Source organism: Drosophila erecta, unplaced genomic scaffold (genome assembly GCF_003286155.1).
Source record: "Drosophila erecta strain 14021-0224.00,06,07 unplaced genomic scaffold, DereRS2 tig00000021-arrow-pilon, whole genome shotgun sequence".
NCBI lineage: Eukaryota > Metazoa > Arthropoda > Insecta > Diptera > Drosophilidae > Drosophila > Drosophila erecta.
Genome location: NW_020825198.1, coordinates 22,527,123 through 22,551,669, shown reverse-complemented (window position 1 = coordinate 22,551,669; position 24,547 = coordinate 22,527,123). Strand labels below are relative to the sequence as shown.

The 24,547-nt window shown below is 46.6% G+C and overlaps 1 protein-coding gene across 1 annotated transcript; it reads left to right on the top strand.

The window, feature by feature from the left end:
* Window positions 1–8,122: 8,122 nt before the first annotated feature.
* LOC6544201 (putative uncharacterized protein DDB_G0282129) lies at window positions 8,123–23,371 on the top strand. Its single transcript, XM_026976407.1, has 4 exons — window positions 8,123–8,210; window positions 10,915–10,953; window positions 22,754–23,107; window positions 23,304–23,371. Exons 1-4 carry the CDS (start codon window positions 8,123–8,125, stop codon window positions 23,369–23,371), a joined length of 549 nt encoding a protein of 182 aa, XP_026832208.1.
* The last annotated feature ends 1,176 nt before the right edge of the window (window positions 23,372–24,547 follow it).

Sequence of the window (24,547 nt, the reverse complement as noted above, 5' to 3'; positions counted from 1 at the left end):
GTCAACTGCTCAGTGGAGTGCTCAGGCAGGGCAATCCCTTCCGCTGTTTCCACACGACTTGACGCAACAGTTGCGCCACAGCGGATGACTTAATTCAATAAGCGTCAATCTTTCCACGCACTCAGCTGTCAGTCAGCGAGGCATCGAAATCTGCCAGCGATGAATTTCAATTAAGCCCACAAAGGAGAAACAAAGCAGCTAAATTGGGGGAAGCAGCGCTTGGCCAAAATGAAAACATTCGCAGTGTCATCGAAGACAGTGCAAAAAGTCGACAGGGGCATTAATAAAAACACTTCAATTTCCGATGCCAATCAGGCGGAGATCCAGGTCCACCTCCCCGTGCGCCACTGACGTAAGTGTGACAGAAGCACGCGTCGGGTTTTACTGTACTTAGGGCGGTACAGCACGTCCGGCTGTCAGGCTGACAGACGCAGCAGCCCAAGGCCGGATTTCTGCCTGTGAACACAGGCTGGCGATGCTAATCAGGATACGGATCCTTGAAACTCCGCTCACACTGCATCAGATAAGCAGCTTGTCGAGATTTACGATATAGAGCTGATTGCGTCCTTGCGAGACGGAGACTCCTTGCTCGCCAGTGAAAGGGTGGCCCGGTAATTTTCGAGCGCTGCTGATGTGCTGATGTGTTTACCCATTGGCTTTCCAGGAGAATCTGGGCTGGGGTAGTTGTGCTATGGGAAAGGCATAAATCAGATTGACTCCTCGCCCAATTTGATTACAATTTACGGCACACGCGGAAATCGCTCACGATAAGCTGGGCGAGCTAAATATCAGGTTAACATTTATCTGAGATGGGAAAAATCCGGGAAATTGATTCAATGTGTGAGAAAAATATGAATAAGGAGTAACAAAATGCTCGTTTAAAATTGATATGCCGCGGATTCCGTGCAAGCAGAGGAAAATACCTTGTATTACGTACACAATGAATGCAGTTAAAATCCGTGCTGCAGTTTTTCCTTTTCCGGAATGATCTGTTTCATAGTCGGAAAAATTAGATTCAGCCTATTCGGAAATCTATCCTTTCTTTGTTTTCCACACTGAATTTATTACACATTGGGTACAAACTATTATCTCTAATAAAAACCTAATAAAACCTAGCCCTATGAAAATGTTTTAAAAGCACAAAATATAGCAATCTAAAATATATAAAATGATCCAGTTTGGAGACGATGATAATCCAATCGACAATGTAATCTTTTTAAAACATGGAGGTTTATTCCTGGGATAAGTTTCAAGTGACATTGATGAAGCACAATTGAACGAGTCCCCCGATTATCAGATACCCCGTAGTCAGCTAGGGAAGTACGAATGAGAAACTTTAGCATTTTCTGGAATATCCCTAGAAATTGGAAAAAAAAACTCAATAATTTTCAAATAGTTTGGGCGTAACTGTTTTGGGCGGCTTGTGGGTGTAAGCAAGATCGTGGTCAAAATGTTTTCAGTATACCGAAAGGAAATGGGAAGCCCAATAATGAAGTGAAAAGAATCAAAAAATTTGTCCAAAAAAGTGTGAGGGTGACAGTATTGGCGGCTTGTGGGCGTTAGAGATCGCGTGGAAAAAGTATTTTGGTTTTCTATCGATAAAATGTTAAAATTTCTCGTTCGCTCTTCCACTAGCTCAAGAAACTCGACTATAGCGTTCTCTCTTTTTATACCCGTTACTTGTTAACGTTAAGAGGGTATACTAGATTCGTTGAAAGGTATGTAACAAGCAGAAGGAAGAGTTTGCTAAAATATAAAGTATATACGTTCTTGATCAGGATCAATAGACGAGTTGATGTAGAGATTAATCATGAAGATTCCTGAGTCGCAGCAAAAATTTGTTAATCCGCAATTTGGCCACAATCCGCACAAAACTTTCACGCTCACGGATTTGAAAAATGTATTTCTACCGATATTCCATAGAATTTTGAAATTTATCGTTTGCACTTCCACTATCAGGTATCTGATAGTCGGGGAACTCGATTAGAGCATTCAATCTTGTTTTATTTATTTAAGGTTCCTATTCGGTATACATACTTTCTGCCGAAGCTAGCTGGCTTCCATTTTTTAAGCCGATCTGTCATTAATAATTCATCCTTCAGCTTAACAGATCATTAAAATTATTTGAAAAGCAAAATTCAGCCTTTTTAAAATCGCTTATATATAGCTGGGATTTATATGAAGGGATTTACAAAGTAAATTATTCAATCAGCGTTGTGTTCCATGAAAATTAAAAAAACATTAAAAAGGGATTAAAAAAGGGATGGCTGCCACAGTCGATTTTTACCTTATTTCCGTGGTTTTTTGTTACTCTTAGCTAGAGAAACCCACATCCGCCAGATGGAAACCTTTAAAGTGACATTCGATTCGGGCTGAAATTCTGGGGTGGATCGTCAGGGGATGGTGTATGTGGTCGATGTGTGTTCGCCTTCTGATTGAACTAATTGACACATGTGAGAAGAATTTACCAAATATCGGTTTGGGATTTCGTAATTCGAGCTAGGGCTAGACCAGAGGTGGCGGGCTCCCTGAACTTTCCCGCTCTCTAATGGCCTTTATGGATGTTTTTCTGTCTGTTGGCTGTAATACGATATGTCAACAGTATCCAGAGGTCGCAGAAAACTTTAAAAGCAGCGGCACAACAAAGCTGTGCGGTGAAAGTAAAAGCAGCGAAGGTCAACATCATCAAAATGTCTGTCTGGCCCAGGACCAACATCTAAAGGAGCGCACTCGCCCGGCAGCACACACATGCTCCAAGGATCTGCGCGTGTCCTGTGCTCCTGGCCTGCTGCTGGTGCTGGTCCTGGTGCTGGTGCTGGTCCTGGTCCTGGTCGTAGTGAAAATGATAATGTTAAAGTTTTACAACTTAAGTCGTCAAAGTCAAACACACTCTAGGGAAATTACAAACACATTCGAGACAAGAATGTGAAGCACGAAAGTCGTTGTCCGCCGGGCTAGGGCAGGATCTAGAGGGCAGGACATGCGAGGGGAGCCGGGAAGGTCAAGAGATGAGGGTGGGCCCCAAACTTTCCGAGTGGTGTGATGAAATATACGCACACACTGCACATCCTGGCAACTTTACCTGCGCAAATCTTAAGCTTACTATCCCTTGTTTTTACAGTGCTTCGGGGTGGAATTAGTGACAGCAGTGGCCCCTCTTCATCCCTGGCCCACTTCCGCCATTAGCATAAATAAGCGTTTCTAAGTACGCCCCATAAAGGTGTAAATGCTCCGGTATTATTAGCCAAAGGCGAGCCCAGAGACCCAAAGACCAGGAAAGCTGAGGGGGAGTCCGGCGAAACCGCTAGAAGCTCTTCAGTGACTTTTGCTAGCGCTAAAATTTTATGGCCGCCAACTCACATAAAATTTGCTCTCCAAGTATTTCATAAAATTTTGTTGCGCATCAAAATTGTGGGACTGCAGCGGTCTCCTTTCCGACTTTCCTTGTGCGCTGCTTTTACTTGCGGATCCCAAAATGATGGGTGCAAATAAAATTTTATTAAATGACTGTCAAGTTCTTGGCTACTTTACTTAGCTGTGAAATTAGTCGGACTCGATGGACTTTCTTGGCCGTGGCTGACTAAGCAAATGGGTCAACTTAAAGATATGACGCTGGGGATAACTCCGCGCCGTCACAATGTTGCGCTGAGTAGAAAGTGGTGATGATGCAGCTCATATTTCAGCTCCAGGGCTCGGCTCCCACCTGTACCAAGTTATCTGCACTAAAAGTTTCTCGCTGCTGCGCGAGTGCTCGAAAGTGTTTTCGGCACAAAAGAGTTCGCCTTTAGGCGGCTGCCATTTCTCCACGAGATCCGCAGAGTGCAAGGAACCTATCGAGGAATGCCTCCTGCCCTCATTAGGACGCCTCAAACGTTCTGTTTATGCACCGCCCACTCGAAAGGACTCCTTCCTTACTGGTTTCATGCCCACGTTTATTGTTTTCCCAGTCATTTTCGGCATCTTATCAATTTGACTCGGAGGCATAGGCAGCGGCAATAAAGAGTAACCATTGTTCCTGCGCCACTTCCGTTCGCCCTGTCATTGATAATGAAGACAGCAACAACATTGTCTTTGCTTTGCCAGGACCAGAACGTGACTCTCTTATCAATGCGACCTATTCCATGACGCAGCCCGCCTCCCGGGGCTCCGCCCGTTCAGCTATCGCTGAAGCAATTAAAATTTGTAGCCACTGGAGGAGTGGAGCTGAGACTGGAATTCTCAATTCGAGTTCGATTGCGGCCGCGCGTCGTTTGCAAATCATTTCACAGTTGCTCAAGACGGCCTCCGCGGCAATTCCCCGGGGGTTTCCCCATCGCTCATTTTTCATACTGACAGCCCAATGGGCGTTAATTGCGTGGGTTTGGCTAAGGTTACGGCGTCTGATAAGCGCGCGTGATTTTTCTTTGAATTCTGTGCCCAGGGGCACCCATTTCCCTGGCCTTGCCCCACTCACAGGGGGATGAAACCCGCCTGCACATTACTCCCCCATTCGGCGGTTTAAATGAGGCTTCGGCTTTGCATTTGGTGGCAGGCTCCGATAAGGCGAAAAAGTTATATGTCAGAGGGCTGGAAGCGCGGAATGGACCTCAATTTTTGAATTGGCAAAACGTGCAGCAAATGGCTTACGTCTTAAGAGATGGGCTTTGATTGCAGCCTGCGTGGAGTGGGTTCCCCAACAAATGATTCTTCTATTCTTATGGGGTACGAGTACATTGCATTCCTGCTGTTCATGCTGCCTAATTGGTGAGAGGTACTCAGGGAATCTATCATATCAATATCCTTGTGGGCGCTGGTAGGTGTAGGTGCTAAGAAATGATTCCTTGGGGCACATCCGTTGTGCAGTCCTCGCTCCCGATCCCGATCTCCTTCTGCCTTTTAAATGCGCATATTTCAGAGTTAACATGCCTTGACAACATGCCCTGCCGGCTTTCTTCTTTGGCCTGCTCTAAATATGTAAACAAATAGTTTTGGCAATTGCCAAGTGGGGCATGTCAGACGTAACCCTAGTTCCTGCCCAGACCCGGCCGTAAGCCCACTCCCCCAGGTCGTCCGGCCAGGCTGCATGTTGTGGCATGCGGTTGTGCAACAGCAACAACTTTTGCAACATGCAACCAGACGACTGGCCGGATCCCCTCCACTTCTCGTCCTCGGCAAGGATGGCAAAATAAACGAGGCCTTAAATCGAACTTTGTACACGGGTCGTTCCGGGAGGTCGGGATGGTCTCGTTTGAGGTTAACATAATTTAAGGCAGCAGGACCTGCCAAGAGGTAGAAAGAGCTGGAAGTCGGGGTGGAAACACCACTGAATGCCCATTAAACATGCTGCCAACGTGCGTGGGCCCGTATGTGAGTGTGGCAATTTCGCAAATTATAAATTTTCCACCTTGCAATATGCTGGGTCCTCTGGTCCCCTCTGTTTCCCTTCTTGGATGCCAGGTTGCCGGGGGAGAAGTTCTACGCGCACCATACTGCTTCCTGTCCACAGGCAACAAGCCGAAAATTGATCGCTGTCTCCGGTTCGCTGTTGTAGAGTTGTATAAAAGCTCCATGCTCTACAGTGTTAGGAACAGTGTTAGAGTATTTCAAGATTCGTTGATAAGGTAGAGGGCAGTGTTTCCGATCCTAGAATGTACATATGTACACATTCTTTTCATCAGAAAGTCATTCTTGTAAGCCGAGTCGATTTTGTCATGTCCATAATGTCCTTTTGAACCCGATTTCTCGGTAGGTATAAAAGCTAGAAAGTTGTGATCAAGCATGCAGATTCTAGTGCCACGCCCACTCTAACGCCCACACACAGAGCCCAAAATAAACACGCACACAATTTGGAAAATTTGTTCAATTTGTTTTTAGCTTCATTTGTCTTGCCGATTTCTGTTGATATGGCTACAGGAAAATCGACTGTAGCGATCTATCTTGTTTATAAGGAAACAACTTTTATGAATGAAAAATCGATTCTTTAAAGAATTTGCTTTCAAGTTTCAGAAAAGATGGGTAAAAAATCTTGACCTAATACTGTCACACCCAAAGTTTTAAAAATGCCTATAAAAAAGTAATTTTTTTTTTAATTTTTATTTTTTTTTTCGCAGTTTCTACCGATATTCCAGTAAAATAATGAAATTTCTCGTTTGCACTTCCACTAGTTGACTAACTGGTATCTGATAGTCGGGAACTGGACTTCTCTTTTGTTGAAATCTGTTAGTATTCGTTGTGGGTGATCACCCCTATTTTCAAAATTTTTGTTTTACACTTTTACCGCTTTTTTGCATACATACAACTCCATATATTTTCAAAATCTCGACATGCAATCCCTTTAGATTTTGCGCTATCTTTCAAAAAGTGTATTGCTCGTTATAATCGGATAGTCCTGGTGCGCTTCGTCACTACGCGGTCTGCCGTCCACAGTGACGTGTATATACAAAGAAGCTATTTTATGAAAGTTAAACCTAATTTTTTAGCTTTGAACCAATTTGTTTATTGCTCGTTATAATCGGATAGTCCTGGTGCGCTTCGTCACTACGCGGTCTGCCGTCCACAGTGATGTGTATATACAAAGAAGCTATTTTATGAAAATGAAACCAAATTTTTTAGCTCTGAAGCAATTTCCGTTTGTTTTATTTACTTAAGATGTAAATGTAAATGTCTATAAAATACAGGATGCGTAATTGAAAGCGAAGGAGGGACGGAGCAATTACAGTTCACCCACTTGATTGTTATAGGACAAAACGTAAAAGGCAACAATTTGTGTAAGAGCAAATTAAATATTGTAACCGTGAGATAAATTCGATATTGCACATCGGACTGCTCGGAAGACGAGGGTCCAGAGGTCAACCGGGTATCATCCGCCTCCTGCATTGATTGCATAAGCAGAAGCAGGAAGCAGAAGCAGAAGCAACTCGAAAGATGTAAACAATATGCAAAACACGAGGAAGGCGGACAGACCATCGCCAGGAAGAAATCCAGGATGCATATCACGAATACGCAGTGGAGTTCGCTACATGACTTTGCATATTGAGGAGCAGTAAAATGACTGGGCGGATGGCGGAGAACAAGGTCAACGTATATCAATTTAACATCAAATGTCAATAAATCCCGAATGAGCCCGCATTCGGAGTTTAGTGTCTGCTCTGGATAAATGTCGCAAAATAAATATTTCATAAACATAAGCGAGAGGCAAACATGAATCACGAGCTGCTCGCCCAAATATTGATATAAAATCTAGGCAAGAAACCCACCTTCCTGGTGCTCCCCCGGCGGATTTTAGGTCTCAATTGCGACATAAATTTGCATTTGCCGGGAAATGGAAAATTAGAGGAGAGCTTCTTCTCCGCTTGGGCTTTTACCGATTATTGATCGGCCGATTGACATTGCATCAATATCTGGCGAAAGTTAACAAGCAGGAATATTTTACTGTACTCGTGCTGCACGATTTAAAAGCATTTCCCTGCTTTTCCCCGTCCCTTGTTTATCTTTCGTCTTCTGTTTGTTGTCGCGTCTCGACTCCGGAGTTTTCCTTCCCTGAAGACCGGAGTCCTGTTTGAACTGCCGCTGAAATGTGTTGCAAGGGAAGCCGTCTTTGAGCGCAGGGAATGCAGAAGGGACCCTCAATTATGTACGTTATTAATATCCAATTAATATTCGATATTTTGTGCAACTTTTCTATACAATTAATTAAATGTCCAGCCCTGCCCGCCCACTGTAACATATTTTTATGTCACATCGGCGCATTGCAATCCGCTGCACGGCCACCGAGCTGCCTATGCACACTCATTAACACAACAATAAAGTACAATCGCCCTCGTGGGCGTGGGCCCACGCCCATCCGCCTGCAGCGCCGGGAAAGGGGGCGTGGACAATTAATGTGACTGACACACATGCAGATTTTGCCGCCGTTCGCGTTGTCATATTTGATTTACAGTTGCAATTTACGCACTTCAGCAGGAGGGGACCAGAACCAGAACCAGGATCCTGGCTAGGGATGGAGGAAGTGCTCTGGGGCTGGCCGACAGCTGTCCACGTCAGCATCCGGCTTCTGTTTGATGTTGTTAATTGATTTTCAAAGTCAACTGGCGTCCTCCAGGGGCGGAGGCGGAGGCGGGGCGGAATGGGTGTGCCGATAGAGATGGAGACGGAGCAACCCGAGGACGGGAGTCCTGTGGGAGGAGCAGGCCTGCTTTCGCTTTCGCCACGCTCGGGATTAGCAGGGCAGTGTAAAATGCATCTCCATTGAGGCGCAAGCGACATAAAACCAATTCCCAATCCGCATTCGCTGGACAATTTACGGACTCTGCATCCCGAGCCTCCTCCACCCCGCCACACCTCCCCTCACCCAATGTGCATTGCAAGTGCAGTGAAGCGCATTTGCAGCTGCAATTGCCAGTGGATTTCGGAGTTGTTCCTGCAGCCACGGCCCGTGGGCGAGGGGGGAGGGCGGCGGCTTGTGGGCAGGAGCCGCAGGACTAAGGGGCTCGTGTTTGTTTTATGTGTGGCAATTGTCCAGCGCCCAGCGACATGCAACTGTATCTGTTGTCTGCCTGGCATGCGGTTCAATCAAAGCGATTTTCAATGTCCACAAAATTTCGCAAAAGGACATTTTGGTAATTTCAACGATGTCATCCTCCCACGCCAGGAGCGGACTCGACTCCGCTGGGGTTTTAGGCCTGTTGAATCTAGTTGGCACAGCTAAAGGGCTCTATAATGCTGCAAACTACTTGGCCAAATTGGCTTAAGAGTTGCAGCACATCTAATTTAGAAGCTAGCTATCGATTCTTCACTGGTGATCAAGGTGGCGAAGTGATAGTACCTCTTTTGATCGTATTTGAATACAAAGTGATTCAGCAGGTAAAGTTTTGCTAATTGGCGCCTTGTATGTGCTGGTCGAATCCTCCACTGTTGGCTGATCCTGCGCTTGTTGTTGGTAATGAGTTTGGTTTTACTGTTTAAATTTAAACGAGTTCGGAGGAGGGGGAGCGGTCGGCTACAGTTCTAAAGTGTATTTGCATTTAACGCTAAATGCATTCCGACAGGGGATGCGGGGAGGGAGGGGTGGGCAAGGGTGGATTCCCGCCTGCGGCAGGGAAAACATGACAGTTGCATTAATTTTGATTGCGTAAATATTTTAAGTGTGCGGATTGCGAGAGCTCTCTCAAAAATGTTTGCCCAGGACCCATTGCCTGGTTTTGGGCAGGATTGGGCGGCAGGGCGGCGCAGGAATCGGAGGGCGGCCAGGATTTAAGTGATTGCAATTGAGATGAGCTGATTGTGAAATCTGGGTGAGCACAGCTCGCTTCACCGGCGAGGCCACTGCATATTTAAAGTTTGTTGAAGGACTTGCAGCTAATGGCAAACCTCCCGCTGCTCTGCTCAGTTCGATGAACTCCCGAATGGAGTGGAACTCGAAGATTGGCAACTTTTCTAATTAACCCAGCAACAATAGCAACTACACCCCCATTTCATTCGAGTGGCGTGCCCCATTCGGAGTGCTCCTCTCATCCCCAGTTGCTGCTAATTTCAGACGCCAATAAAACGATTCAGGCCACAAATGTTTGAGGGCGAAAGTGCTGCGAAATTTATGAGCACGTAGCTGACATAAAACTTTCACATGTATCTAGAGGTGCCCTCCACTCGCTCATCCGTTTTCGCCACATGACGTGATAATTTACTTAACAGCCCCTCTTTTGCCAACACGCTCCGGAGACAATTTACAAGATGAAAACATCAAATTTTATGATGTCTAGGCCATAATTAATCGAGATTTGCAGAGAGTAAGGGCTCATAAAACTTAAGCAACTTCTGATGAATATTAACTCAACTTGACTTTTATATCTCCCTTTTTTTGGCTGATGCCTAATCCCCACCCGTCTCGACTATTTTTTAAGCTCTTATTCTATTTATTCGCCACTTTTCCCCGTTTATTTCCTTTCCCAGACCTGTCTGACCTTAGCAGCTCAACTGCAATTAAACCTTAACCACATTATCTCCGTCTCCTCGTCTCCTCGACTTCCCAACAGCCCCATTACAAGTTTTTCGCTTTGGGTCGACCAATACCGCAGAGTCTGCGGCATGTGGGGAATTTTCCCATAAGACTGCAATTTTGTCCAGCGAATTATTTAAAGGAGCACATCAGCATTTGGCTGAGATACCCTTCCGTGGTAGATCCTTGTAAATACATCGCTTTTTGCTCTTAAGCTCAACTTTATTACTACGCTTTGTGAATTAGACAAGATGAGGTCATGCCAAGGAAATAAATAAATAATACTATTCATAACGATCTTTTATTTTATAAGCTAACAGAGTTTTGTAATAAAGCATGTGATGCAGAGTATAAAATAATGTTTGAAGGATTATATTTCTTCTGTTCCAAGAAATTTTTGAAATGTTTAATACATTTTCCCTACTGTGAGAGCATTAAAAGATCCGACGATTCCGAGTGCATAGCATTTTGTGGTTTTTCCCTACATTGGCTAGACATCTGCTAAATCGAGGAAGTATGAGTACTCCAAGTGAACAAAGAGCTGACGCCTGCTTTGGCGGTGATAGCTGAAAATTAATTAAATGTCGCGTCGAATGAAATTAAAATAAAAATGTCAAAAGCGGCTTACGTAGTTCCCAAGACTACAAGTATATGATAGCCCAGTGCAGAAGGCCTTTACGTATTATAGAGTAGTATTAAGGTCCAATAATCATTTATGTGGCCAACTTTTCTAGCTAAGTATAACTTTAGATTATAACTTTACTTTTGTAACATTAAGTATAATGGCTTGGAGCCCAAATTCATATTCAAATTCATATCTAAATTTCATGTTCTCTGGGCGTAAATAGGTTGTTCCCTCTGTATTAGCGCATTTTATCTATACGGTAGATTGTATCTACAGATATCTAACTATCTAACAGAACGCCTCTGCACTCTTACAGGTCTCAAGGATCCAAACTTGGACAGGCACACCAGCAAAGGTGAGTTCCGTATAGCACTGCACTGCGATCAAAAATTAATTAAGAAGCCACTGGAGATGTGAGTAGTCTGCGATGGTTACAAACCGAAATTTGTTTTGCCCCTCAAAGCGACCGAAACAAAGGTCCGACCCGCAAACTTTATCCCCCCCCTTTATCCCCGCTGCTCGCCGCAATAACTATAAATTCCCAGGCCCAAGGCAGCCACAACACATCAGCAAGCCCTCAAAACATAAACCAAGCGGCTCTTTAAAACGCAATCAAGCTGAAAATTAATTAAAATTTTCAAGCGGAATGAAATTAATGCGCAGGCGAAGGGGAATGACTCCACCCGCACTCCTCCCTTGCCTTCGAAGGCGAACGGGTTGTGCAAGGTAAATCCAAGGTTTAAATTAAAACACACTTGCTACTGTCTTAGACGATGCCTTCTCCGTTGGAAGTCGTCGTCTCGATTTCATTAAAAATGTTTTTATGCTCGCATTATCCTTTCACTTGGCGCTCCTTCCCCTCCCTTCCCTTTTGGCTCCTTCCTGGGAGCAATTTAATTTGGCTATGAACGCTTGCCGCATCCTTGACACTTTCACTTTCCCCCTCCCCCTCCCCCTCTGGGGAGGCAACAACACTTGAGGCAATGGCTTGTTTTAAGCAGCTTAAGCTTGTCGTTGACATTCGCCCGTTCTGCTGTTTGCGCTGTAAAAGCGCTCATAATTTCACGCTAAGCGAGCACACACGCCTCCATCTGCCTGCTCTTGGTCCTGGGCTCCTGTGCTGCTGTGGTCCTGTGGTCCTGCGCCGGCTCTTGGCTTTTCCGGAGGAACTGCCACCTCAGTTTTCCCGGCACTTGTCTGTGCTTTCGCTGATTTAGCAGGGGGATATCACTGAAATGCAATAAAGTTGAGTGCGGAGTCGCTGAGAGCTCCATTCAAGTTGCCCCTTTGATTTGGTTGACCATTCTTCGTGATTCCATGCAAGGAGGTTCGCTTCCCCCAACCAGAACTGAGGAACTTGAAACGAATCAACGAATGTCTTATGTGGAAAATCTATCGATTCCTTTTTATATATACACGTATATCAGAAAAAGTTTGTTGTCTTTATTGCATTCTGATGAATGTTGCGATTTGACTTTCGACGGGTCAGAAACAGAAGAAAAAACCAACTTATTGCATGCTTGTGGCCCATTGAATGGATTCATTTTTGGGGTGCTCATGAGGTATACTCGCATGCTTTTAACAGAATTAGTCTAGGCGGCTAATGTGATAAATGGATGCGGCTGCAGTCCGCTGAACCCTTCATAATTATCCTTGGCGCAAGTCATTCCGTAGGCACAAAAGCCCAACTTTAATATCATAAATCATGAAATCGAAGGAGTCGAGCACCCAGGGCAAGCTCACATATCATAGCTCTTAACATATTTCACTTAGCCAAACATTTAATCCGGCTTCTCGTCTGGCCTCCTGAACTCCGTCTGTGCCCAGTCCAAGTCCTGAATGCAAACACGGAGGCCACATTTTCATTTCCGCTGGCATTTTCGTTTTTATGCCACGCTACACGTTATCAAATAATGAATATCAAATGTAATGCTTATCATTTATTTGCCAAACCAGAACCGGAGTGGGAGTGCCGCCTCCGCCTCCGCCTCCGCTCCCAGCCAGGTGGCATCATATTATGATATTTACTTAATTTTCATTTCTAATTCGGTGCTCGTCCTTCCCCAAGTGGCATATGATATGGCTTCCCAGGACCTTGGCATTGGCAGGGGAGGAATTGGAAGGAGCCTGCATAATAAGCGAGGCTTGAAGCCAAGTTTTCTGTTTATGGCCCAAAGTCAAGTGTTTGGGGGAATGATTGGCTGGGTGCCTCCGGCGGGCTATGGATTCTGGCAGGTGGCTTAAGCTGCGTCTAAAGCGATAACGCAAAGTATTTGAATTTTTAATTTAACGAAATGCGGATCTCAGCGAACAAGGGTTCCCATTCCGCGCCAGACCTAGAGAAGAACGACGGACGCCCTGCTCCTTGCGGGGAAGGGATTCCCTTCCATGGCTCCCGGTTACTCGGCAATGCTGATGTATTCAAATACGATTCGTGGCCGCCATTTTCCTGTCACTGGCTGTGAAACTTCACAGCTTTTCCTCTCCTCGGGTTTTCCGGCTAATCTGTTGGTCAGCGAGCACTCCTCCTCCCCTTGGCCGTCAGTCGCCAGTCGCCCTGCGCTTCCATGTCCATTCGCTTTTTTAAATTTCCAATTTGAATGCTTTGTGGTTTTCGTGGCTGTTAGTGGAGGGCTTCGGCTAAGGACGTCTTTCCCAGCAGCCAATATTATATTATTCAAGCCATCGCCCCTCGGATCGCCCATCTGGCGGACGCCATCGTTCGTTGTACTTGAAAATCGTAATTAGAATTGGTAATGTATTCAAATTGACTTTCATTTCCGTTTGTTCGACGGTCTGTTCGTTTGTTTTACTTTTGGCATTCTTCATCAGGATTTTGCGCTTTTCGGCGAGTGACGCGGTTTTCTCCCAGAGATGATTGTGTCCATCGGGGAAGAAGTGATCAACTGGCCAGGAGCCCAGACAAAGACACTTTCGATTATCGACTCGAGGCGGCCGATTTCGACTCTCCAGCCATATTTCAAATCTCTGAACGTAAAACTTTTCCCTCGCAGACAGTGGCGGAAAAGCAAAGAAACTGAAACTTTTCGCTGGCAGGCGGAACGCAGCAAAACCGTAAAGAATTCAACTAATAAAAATCAGGCATTCAAGTGCGAAAAAATCGAGAAAAGCATCATCAAATAATGTGCCACTCAAGCCGAATCGCCTGCCCCACCGCTCAGCCCACCGAATCGCAGTTGAATCCACCGAAAGACAAATAGAAAGGCAGAGAAAAGTAAAAGGGAAGTTGGGAAGTTGGGAAGAAATCAAAACTATGCTGGCAGAGGGAGTTAAAAGTTTTTCCGAGACGGCGTCGTGAGGCACCAATAACTGCAGCAGGATAAACCCGGGAAAGTCTCGTGGCACGGACGCATCTCTAGGAGCGGGCCAGGGCCATACGTCATCGGGAAAAACTTCGATGGTTTGGCCAGGAGCGCGTATCTCCTTGTCTTCCTTGCGGATAGCAATGGCCACATATTTTCGCTGCCACCAAGCGTGAGAGGTATTTTCCTCATGTGCGGATGTGGCTGCCGCTGTGTCTGCGCGGCGGAAAAGCAATTTTCCTTTGTGTCGTGCACAGGTTTCTAGTTGGCATTGTTTCCGCTCGCCGCACTGAGCTGGCAAATTTGTTGCAACCGAAATAAACACTTTATTAAATGCATTGGAATAAGCGCAGCCCTCCAAGGAGCCGAAGGATCGGGGCGGATGAAAGTCCTGCGCGCTTCCTCACATGTGGCAGTGGCAGAGCCAGTGGAGGGATAAACTTTGAGCCAAGTGAATTTGGTGCTAAGCTCAAGTAAGAGATTCGATGCCACTAAAAAGTGGATTGCTAATGCACTCAAAGAAGAAGCGTCAGCGGGGGAAGTGAAATGAAAAGGAGCATTTGCTGGGAAGGAGCATTTCTCCTCTCGGACCGAAAAGTTGCGACATAAATATCTCCGTCGAACAGGCAAAGGCCTTTACAGATTATCATTTATTTATTTTCTGTTTTGCCGGCATTCTGCTTTTCATTTGCCCCCAGTTCACCCAGTTCAGCATTCCCACTCCGATAATCGGAGGCAAGAATCAAATTATGCTAGAATTGAGATTGATTTTTTATTCAATTTTAATGCGACAAATGCAGGCAGATAAACAGACGACAGCTTCGAGGACACACATGGCCCGAAGCCCCTGGCCCCGATCAGGACGCATCCTCCACCTCGGAACACGTGGCTCAAAGTGGGGTGCACATGGGGGCGGTGACTGGGAAATTACGGCGGCGGTAGCACACAAGGGAGTCGCACTGGATTAGGTCGTCCTCCGGGCCAGGTCCTTATGGGAAACTTTTTGAATATTACAGCATAAATCGATTAGCTTCTATCAGCCCGTGCTTCATCGTGTGTGGTGTCTGTGTTGTCACTGATTGACACTTGAAGCGTTTTTTTCTCCTGCTGTTTGCTGTTTGCTGATGCTCCTCCAGCTCCCAGCTCCCATCTCCCAGCTCCCATCTCCCAGCACCCAGCCCGCACCCGCATCTCAGGGGCCATTGATATGCGTCCTGAGCTCTCGACTCCAGGCTTCATCTAATAAGCACCCGTACATAACTCCACTGCCGGGGAGCCATCTAGGTACACATACGGCTTTTCCTGAGCTGGGCAAATTGGTTGGATGGCTCTTTTATCGGGAGGCGACCTCGATTTCCAGCATAAATTGAAAGGAAATTAAACATTGAGTGGGGGAAATGAGTCCTCCTTGAGCTTCGGCGGAAATTGTTATGTGATAATTTGGTATAGCGACTCTATCGATCTGCGCCAGAACTTAGCCACAAAGTGGGCCAAAGGTTGCATCTATGGGCATCTGGCCTTGCCTTGCTGTTTGTCAAAGGGATTATCCCGCTTCCTGGTCGGGCACAAAATTACATTTCAATTTGGATCACTTCACATCATCAGCCCACCGGGAACCACCAGTCAACAGAATCTGCTGAGCAAATACTCAAAGCCTCATCCTCCGAACAAACTGCAATTACGCAGGGGTAAATATGACAATTTCGCAGGACTCGGCCAGGGGTGGATCAGGCTTGGGCGGGTTTTGATCAAGCGTAGGTATAATTTAATAGAAATCAAAGGAAAATGCGTGACGAGTTCGGGAATGAACGAGCCAAAACTGCGAGACACACGGCCAAGTCAGGACAGTCAACGGGTTAGTTAGTTAGGGGACGAGTGATCGGCAGATGCGTTATGGAGCTGATGAAATCAATTGTCCTGGCAACAGACGCAGCAATCCCATTGTACAATATTGCGCGCTTTAAGGCGAACGAGCTGCGCTGCCTTCCTTTGTATTCCAATTAAAAGGGTTTGTGCCGAAAGGATTCACTTCATTGTCGGCTGGTTTGGGTTCCTTCTTAGTAATGACTCCCTTTCGCAGTGGCTCGACCAACAGTCATCCACGGTGCCACCTGAACATCCAAGTCGAGTTTTACGCTCCGCTCGTTTGGCAATTTGTTGTCGCGGCTGTTGACTTTGTCATTTCACTCTGCCCCTTTCCGGAACTCAGCTTCCTTCGCTTATTTTCCTCCTTTGCCGGTGCTTGCACTTTCAACCTAATGCTTTAATTCCTCGACTTTCACTGCTCGAAATGGTTGACATTATTTTTTGTCTCCATCCGCGCCTTTCTGGCTTTCACCCACTCGGCGAGGCAAAATATGTTTGGCTGGGTTTTTGCCTTATTTTCGGCGCCTTCGTGGGAAACTTTGCTAGCAACATGTCGAATTCTCATCACCATCGTTCTTTTGACTGCCCAGGCTTGTCTGCTCGTAATTATCACGCTAATGAATCAAGTGTACTCGCTTGTAACTAATTGATATGAGAAAGGTCTGGCCCTGGTCTTTGATAGTTCCCAGATTCTAATCCACGTGGCGGTGGACTCGATGGAAATCACAGCCGCGTGTGCCTTCTGCAAAGGGTAGTTCGCGACTCACGATGATTTGCATGTGAATTTTCCCCATTAGCCAATGACCATATTCGCCAGCCAAACGGGGAAATTTGATAAGAATTAAGCACTGGCGGAGGTAATTGGCTGTAGCTTCTGTGAACTTTTCTAAATGGATTTCCGCAATTTTGCGTTCCTTTTGTTCTTACTTTCATGATTAGCGACTGGCCCCAGGGATTTCTTGGAATCGGATTTCTTGTTAAGCGACTTTCCGCATGCTCAGGTGGTGATGACGATGAAGATGATGTCGACTTGTTCCTTGCTGATGACTTTGGGCTCCCTGGAGTATTTGGCAGTGATAGCTGCGATTGTATTCGTGCTTATTGTTATTTACTGGTGGAAGATTCCCCAAATTGCAAAAGAAAAGCGAAAGCAGAGGCGGTCGCGGTCGCGGAAAAACTTTGCATAAGCCGACGAGCTGCGCCGGCAATCAATTTCAATTTTTAAGCCCTTTACCGGGGACAACGTTTTTAATTAATCGTCGGATTACCAGAAGCTGCAGGACGAGGACTCTGGACGTGGCTGCTGCCCAGGGCAGCGGTTTATGCTCATCCCTGCCCATCCAGCTGTCCATTTTTTCCATTATCTGTGCCATTTATTCTATTTTTGTCGCACAACTCAACTAAACGAGCGACAAATTGCCGACGAGCATCGACCAAGTGTCGGCATATCCTCTGGCCATGATGAACTTCCATTGTCCCTCGCCGGCACTGCGGCGGCTTAATCCTTCCACGCTTTGTGTCATCGGCGCGCGTTTTCCGTCCTCCACTCGTGATGGATTTTTCAGCCATAGTTGCCCCTCGGACATCGGACATCGGACTCCGGCATTCCTGCCATATGGCCACAAGTGTCATGGCGAACATCGCAGAATGCTTGCATTGAATGGTTGCATTCAATTCGTTTTACTCGCATTGTGGTTTCTGTTCCGTGCGCTCCGAAAATCTGTTTTGAAAACCAATAAATCAGATTTATTGGCCGCCACTTCTCCACCCACTGCGCTTATATGGCTGTCCCTCTTCATTCACGTTTTAAGCTCGGATTTTTCTCTGTGGGTTGGGAGGTTTACTCTGCGGCTCTATCAATTCCAGGAAGTTGACGCAAAGTGCGGGATTAAAAGCTGATAAATGGTACCAACTACGCTGGCGGCATCATGCATGAATGGAAATCTATGTGGGGATAAGTCAACAGATACTCCCAGCTATACCTCCTGACCCCCATTAGCAACCCGCTTGGCTACCGCCAATTATCATCATCAAGGTCCATCAGCTGCCAGCAAAGCGTGGCCATAAATTACAGAAGGTGCTAAGCGCCATACGGACCAAGTAAAATTGCTAGAGATAATGACACACTTCCCACACCTCCTTGGGGTCATCGCCGGACCTGAACCAGGGAGGCCAGCAGCCCGTCGACAATGTCATCATCACCATCGTCGTTAAAGGCCCAAATCTGCGCTCTGGGCAATGTTATTGTAACAATCGACACCCAGCGCGTTAAAAACACACATACGAGTGTACAGCCGAGTTGATTGCAGGGGTCGCTATGACCCGTGGCGTATTTCGGCTTTGACCAGCGTCCCCTCCCCCTGCCAATTCCATTCCATTCCGATTCCGATCCCGAATAGCACTCCCAATCCACGGGGGTGTTGACAATTCAAACGCAATAATTGCGACGGAGAACCGCACAACGCTCGGCGGGATTCGCAGCTCCGAGGCGATTTGAGTTGGGACTGCCGAAAGGTGTGGCGCGCTCGTTACGTCGTGTTTGACACAATGTCAGCTTCTGTAATAAGTCTCTGGCCGTAAAAAGCAGTAACATGCCCATGCTGCTGGCAGTTGCAGCTCGCTTTGATCTGCGCTCCGGGGTAGTTGTAGTTCATCCTGGACCGAGAAGCCACACACCCCTGTGGGACTCAGGCGAGACGCGGTTTTAATGAAGGCTCACCCCGAACTTCGTAGTGGCGGCGCTCTGGTTTCTGATTTTTGATCCTGTTACCCATTGTGGCCATTGTGCGCGCTCTGCATCATTTGCGTGGCTCGGTTTTTCCCGCATCACTTTTTTTGGTTGGGTGTTTATTATTAGCCTGGCAAATACATCCGCCAGGCGAAGTCGAAACGCCAGCCGGCGATCCTTTTCTAGCCTTTTCAGTTCCTGTCGAGTTGGCAGCAATTGTGCCCGGACGGCGGTGAATGTCGGTTTAATGAGTTGAATATGTCAATGGATGCCGCTGGGCGGCTGGCGGTCATTAACATTTGCAATTACGCAACATTTTTGGTAAAAGGAATATGAGTCATTGCGAGAGCGCACTTCCAGTGGGGAGGCGGCCGCAGGCGAGGTTACAAATGATGTGGAAGAACAGAACATTGTTAACTGGATCCGATGACTCGAAATACAATTTTTTAGGGCTTATTTTTAAACCGCGCATTGCTTTTCTTAATGTGTCTATTAACTATTGGAAGCTAAAATAACTTTAACTTAATGGAGGCATAAGTCATTGAAGTGTAGTATAGTATAGTAACAAAAGATCACGCATGATCACTGTGGAGGGCGTTTTACGTAGTAATGAAGAGCACAGAGCAAAAGGTACAAAACTAAAAAAAAAAAATAGTTTCCTAAAAATACGCATTAAAGGACACCTAATTGATTTAAATCTGATTCGAAAGATACTCCTAAAACAATACTTTGAGGCAAATGTAATTACATATGCAGTGCGTACAAGCGTATTGGAAATTTCAAAAATGTTAAAGCCTTATGTTCAAGGACTCCGGATCAATATGCTCGCTATGGCCACGGGAAACAGGGTGACATATTGCACTAAGGGAGTGGCCGCCGTCCAAGTGGGTTACTTAGAGCGGTGAAAGCGCCGCCACTAGCAAGGACGAACTGATGAGCAGGACTCTACTTATCGGAGCGGTATCTGCCCGCTGCCGGTGCTCAGTAAACCGCGAAATCGAATCCGCAGATCGGCGGACGGGTGAAAACACAGAACTGATTCAACCGCGGTAATAAATGAAGGAAGGACGCCCGAATGTTTGCCTTTGCTTTGACATGTTTGACAACAATGGCGAAGGGAGGGCGAGTGCGGGAGGGGCGCCTTAAGCCGCTGACAAATGCGATTGCCTATGAAAATTGAAAAATACAAGCCGTCGGCGGAGGGATGCAACCCTTAAGTCGAGTCCTACGAGGTCCTGCCTGGGCATTTGCATTGATTTCAATTAATTCGCTTGTTGTGTCATTTCCGATCCTTTGCGAGTGTTGTTCGGATTGCGTGGATGTAATTGATATTTGGCATGGCTGGGTTTTCGGGCTGGTGAGTCAAGTGCCGGCACCCCGACGACCGAGGGAAAATTATGCAAATGCCAAACATGCATTAGAGGCCAGCGGACCTCCTTCGCCCACCTCTAATCCCGGATGGAATTATTCAGGCGGATAACTTCCGCGTCGTCTTCGCTCAGCTGTGCGAATTTCCCTGCTGCGGAGGATGCGTCGGGGTGACAACAACCAACTGTCACTGACAGCTTCACTGCCATCAGCCAGGACAACAAGGTGTTTGCGGCCCGGGCTGGGCTGCGATTTTCCAAACGGAAAGGATGAGTCAGCGGCATTCACATTCGCACTCGCACCCGCATTTCCCCAGTGCTTTTAGTTTTGTGAATTCCAAATGCCAGGACATCTGTTCAAGTGTTTTTGGATCAGTCCCAATCCTCAAGCGCTTTTAATGCGCTTAGTTCTGAAAGCGTGTCTAAGTGGCATGCAACTTAAAGAACAGTGATTCGGTGATTTATTCCTATCCTCCCCCTAATTTCTCATAATTGCTGCCATTTGAATGCCCAATTTAAACAATTTAGGGAGTGTGACTATTATTAGTTTGTATTGATTGGGTCGTGCGTGTGAGAATAATGTTGTGTTCATGAATCGTTGATGAGGATCAATCGATGCGACTGTCCCTGGAATATTAATTTCGAAGGACATGAAATATTTATGCAGGATTTGTCCTTTATTTATAAAATTCTTTGAGCACGGGTTAATCGGTTTAAAAAGTTAAACTCTCGCAGGGCTTTATTTTTGTATACAAAGTTTTTTCCCCAGCAACTTTCCTTGGCTTCCATTTTGGGTTCCCAGTTCCCAGTTCCCAGCTCGCTGTTAATTGTTAATTGGCTGCATCGATTGTTAATTGCTCCAGTTGTTGTTGGTGGGTACCTGATTGGGGCATTGTGAATGAAAAGTTTTGAGTGCTTTCGTCTGGCGAAAGTTTGTGGCGAAACAAAGGGCGCTTCGCCAGCGGTTTGATTGGTTGGTGAATTAATTACGTGCATTGCCCAAGATTACATAATCCCCCGTGGCAGCTCATCCCCAGCATCCAACTTAACGCGAAGTTTCCCCACACACATCCCCCTCGTCCCTTGACTTATGCCTCATTTCGGCTCGAAAATGTTCCGTTGATAATCCCGAAAAATAGAATGCCAGATCCCCAACAGTCCCATTCCCAGTCTCGTTTCCAGCCATTGCCCGTTTATGCGATTTTTATTTATTTTGCTTTTAACAAAATTTGGCAAATTTACACTTCGCTGGCACGACAGCAAACAATAACAGCACATCCACAACGGCCGAGCATCCAATTCCGATTGCGATTCCCGCCCCACTTGCAGGGCAGCCTGATTGCGCCATGGCCCCATAAATAAGGGCAGCATTCAATGCAAATTGGACTATTTACGCAAATTTTATTGCCACACAATTTTTACACATTTATTTTGCTTTTGTTGTAGCTAGTTTTCCCTTGCCACATGCTTTATTCCTTTGTTGTTGCCCATACTTTGTTGCCCCAGTGGAGTTGGTGCCCCAAGCGTCTACTGAATAAGGCCATTTGGCTGAAGCTTCCTTGCCTTTCGCTGGGCCGACAATTTGGCTTCTTTGTTGTTCGCCCTGTCCCGAATCGTCTCGACCCCAAGCTGAACCCTTTCTGCCTCGTCGAATTATGCGATTTGTGTCATTATTCCCTCGCTAAACGAGGCAAATTCTCCTCCGCCCATCCGAAGGCGCTGGGTGGCCGAATGTGTTTTTTATTGACATTTAGACGTGTCGCAGATTTGGCCCGGCCTCATTGGGTTGATTCCAGTTGGCCTGGCTTCCGCCATAAAGTCGCCTACGGTGGGGATTTACCAATAAATTCGATCTAGTGAAAATTTACTGCCATTGCTTTTTAAACCGCGACGCGTGCTGCCCCTGAATTTTTATCTCCAGGAAGTTGACATTGATGGCTTGCCGACGAGCGAGTGGAACTGACCTCTGAAGCGGAATATGTTCAGTGAATGGGTAATTGTTCGGATGTAAGCGTTTGATGGGGCATGAATTACGAATAGGACTTAGTTTGTGGCTGATCAAGTCGCTCTTAGGCGGCCAAAAAGAGTGCAATTAGTTTCGTTCAATTCGTGCAATTCTGCCGGTTATAACAAGCATGTCCACACACATCAACCCCGAAATTAACAAAGTTATTAGCTCGTTATCTTTTGGACTGTATATTTACACAGTTGGCTCCCAAAAGCCGAGCAAATCAGTGTAAAATCCCACCGAAAAGGACCGATGCCAACGAGCAGTTTACCCCTAATTTTGTCGCTTGTGTTGCTTAAAATTCAAACAATGTGTTGATGCCTTCACACCAACCAAAACATGCATAATTAATATGCAAGGAGCGGCAACAACCACTACAACAACAACCACAATGGCAGCAACAGCAGGCAAGGAGCAACTTTTCCGAGCGAGTTGCTTGTGGAAAATTGAAAGGGTTAGCATCATTTTTTGCGGACGTCCGAGGGGACGGGGTTTAGGCCGAGGCGACACTTTGCTTTTTGCCTGCTTCATTATCACAGCTTCCGCGTCAACATTATTTCCGCAAAGCAGCAACATTGGGGGTTGGGGGATGGGGACTATTGCCATGCATAATTCACATGAGAAAAGCAACAATGGGCGACGACAATGAGCGGTGGAAAAGTGAAAACCTCCACCCACTGCGGGCCAACTGCGAAAATGCTTTAATTGAAGCAAACCCTCACACACCGCAGCAATCATTTGCATATTTCAATGCATGCAATTAGGCGCAGGGAGCGGGAGTGGGGTTGAGGGGAGCCAGCAGCAACTGACATGACTTGGAAAAATTAGTACCTCCATACATTTATTCCCTCTTCTCCTTTCAGCCAAGTCCCGGCATTTCACGGTCAACGGTCTTCTGAGTGCCAATAACACGCTCCAGCAGCAGCAGAACCAATACAACCTGCAGCCATCGAATGACAGTCGCAACATCTACAACAATCCCTATATTCCGCCGCAGCAGCAGCAGCAGCAACAGCAGCAGCAGCAGCAGCTGCAGCAGCAGACGCAGCAGCGCACCGCCCACCTGTTCAAGGCCCTAGCTGCCTCCGCCGGCGGCACCAACAGCCTGACCCATCCCTACGACTTCTCCAACTCATCGTCCTCCTCCAACGCCAACAACGAGCACCAGGGATCGTCCTCGTCGGAAGCGGAAAACGCCTTCCTAACTCATAATAACGGTGAGTAGTGCGATTGGTGCATTCAATTTGTGTATTGTTGTTTAATTATTGCTAAATGTGGGCGGAAATAAAATAGATAGATAAATCGCAGCTGCTGCTAAAAAATAGAATAAGAGTTGTTCGCAATTTCTTCGTTTTTTCGATATAAACAAAAGTCACATAGGAATGGGCTCGATGATTTTCGAAGACTTTGGAGGAAGTATAGAAGTGGAGAACTGCCTGGATGAACGGTTGCATAATATGCAGGGCTGCAAATTGAATTAGGACTCGTGCAATTAAAAACACAACTTCCCGGAACTTTCAAGTAATATTTCCTTTTCCCGAACCTTCGCAATGAATCAGGGGCAGCGGGCGGAGCAACTTGCTCACCTGGCCGGTTGGATGCCAGCTTGCCATAATTTGCACGCAATTTGCATTTCAAGTGGCCAATTCCCCGCCCGCCCCGCTCGCACTCTCCAACCTCAAGTTGGCCAGTGGTCGGGCGTCTGTCCTTCTAATTACGTCTCACAAAAAGTGCTCGGTGGCCGTAGCTCACGGCAGCTTCAGTCTCGGGAGCCGGAACATGGCTCTAACTTGGCGCCCAGTCCGGCGGCAGTAAGTAAAATTTATGTGAGTGCTTATAATTTGTAAAAGTAAACGAACCGGAGAGCGCACCCGTCAGAGCAAGAGGTAAACGAGAGTTTGTTTAGCAACAAATTACGCAGGACGCGCTTGGAAAAGGAGTGCGGTTCCCAGATTTATGTGGGTGCAGTTAGCGACGCAGGGAATCGGTATCATCGCCATGATTATCCGGGAATTGAATCATCACCGAGCTCGCTAGGAGCATTCCAATCGGATGTTTCAGGTTTCAGTGTCTTCCGCTTAAAGCCGTGCTGAACTGAAATGAGAAGCTACTCCTGCCAGATCCTCTATCGTTTGCTCAACTTCCGAGAAGCAGCATCACCATCACCATTGTTGGCTGCGCTTCTTAGGAGGGCCATAAAATGTGGCAAAGTGCAATTGCCTGGCAGGCCAGGAATGGGGCGTAGGTCGAGCAGACGCCGCCAGTTATGCAATAAAAATCATTAAAAAATATAAAAATGAAAGCGGCCAACTTAACAAGCAGACAGCTGCCCCGCCCTCGTTCCTCGTCCGCCGAAGGACGGATCCGATGGAGCCGTGAGAAAGGAATTGAAAAAATCGTGGCAGGCGCTGCGAGATGCATCGTCCTCGTAACGAGGAAGTAGTAACAAGTAACAGAAAACTAAACGAGCGCCCAGCGCCATAAACTTAAATCACGATTAAAAGTGTGATTATCCTTGTGGCGCTACAAATCGCCGCCGCTGCAGCTGACAACCCGGAGGACCAGGACGACCAGGACGCAGCCACCGCCTGTCCTTTGGCTTCCTTGGATCCGTGCCTGCCCCTCCTGCCCGACTCCTTTCCGTAGTTGTCTGATTT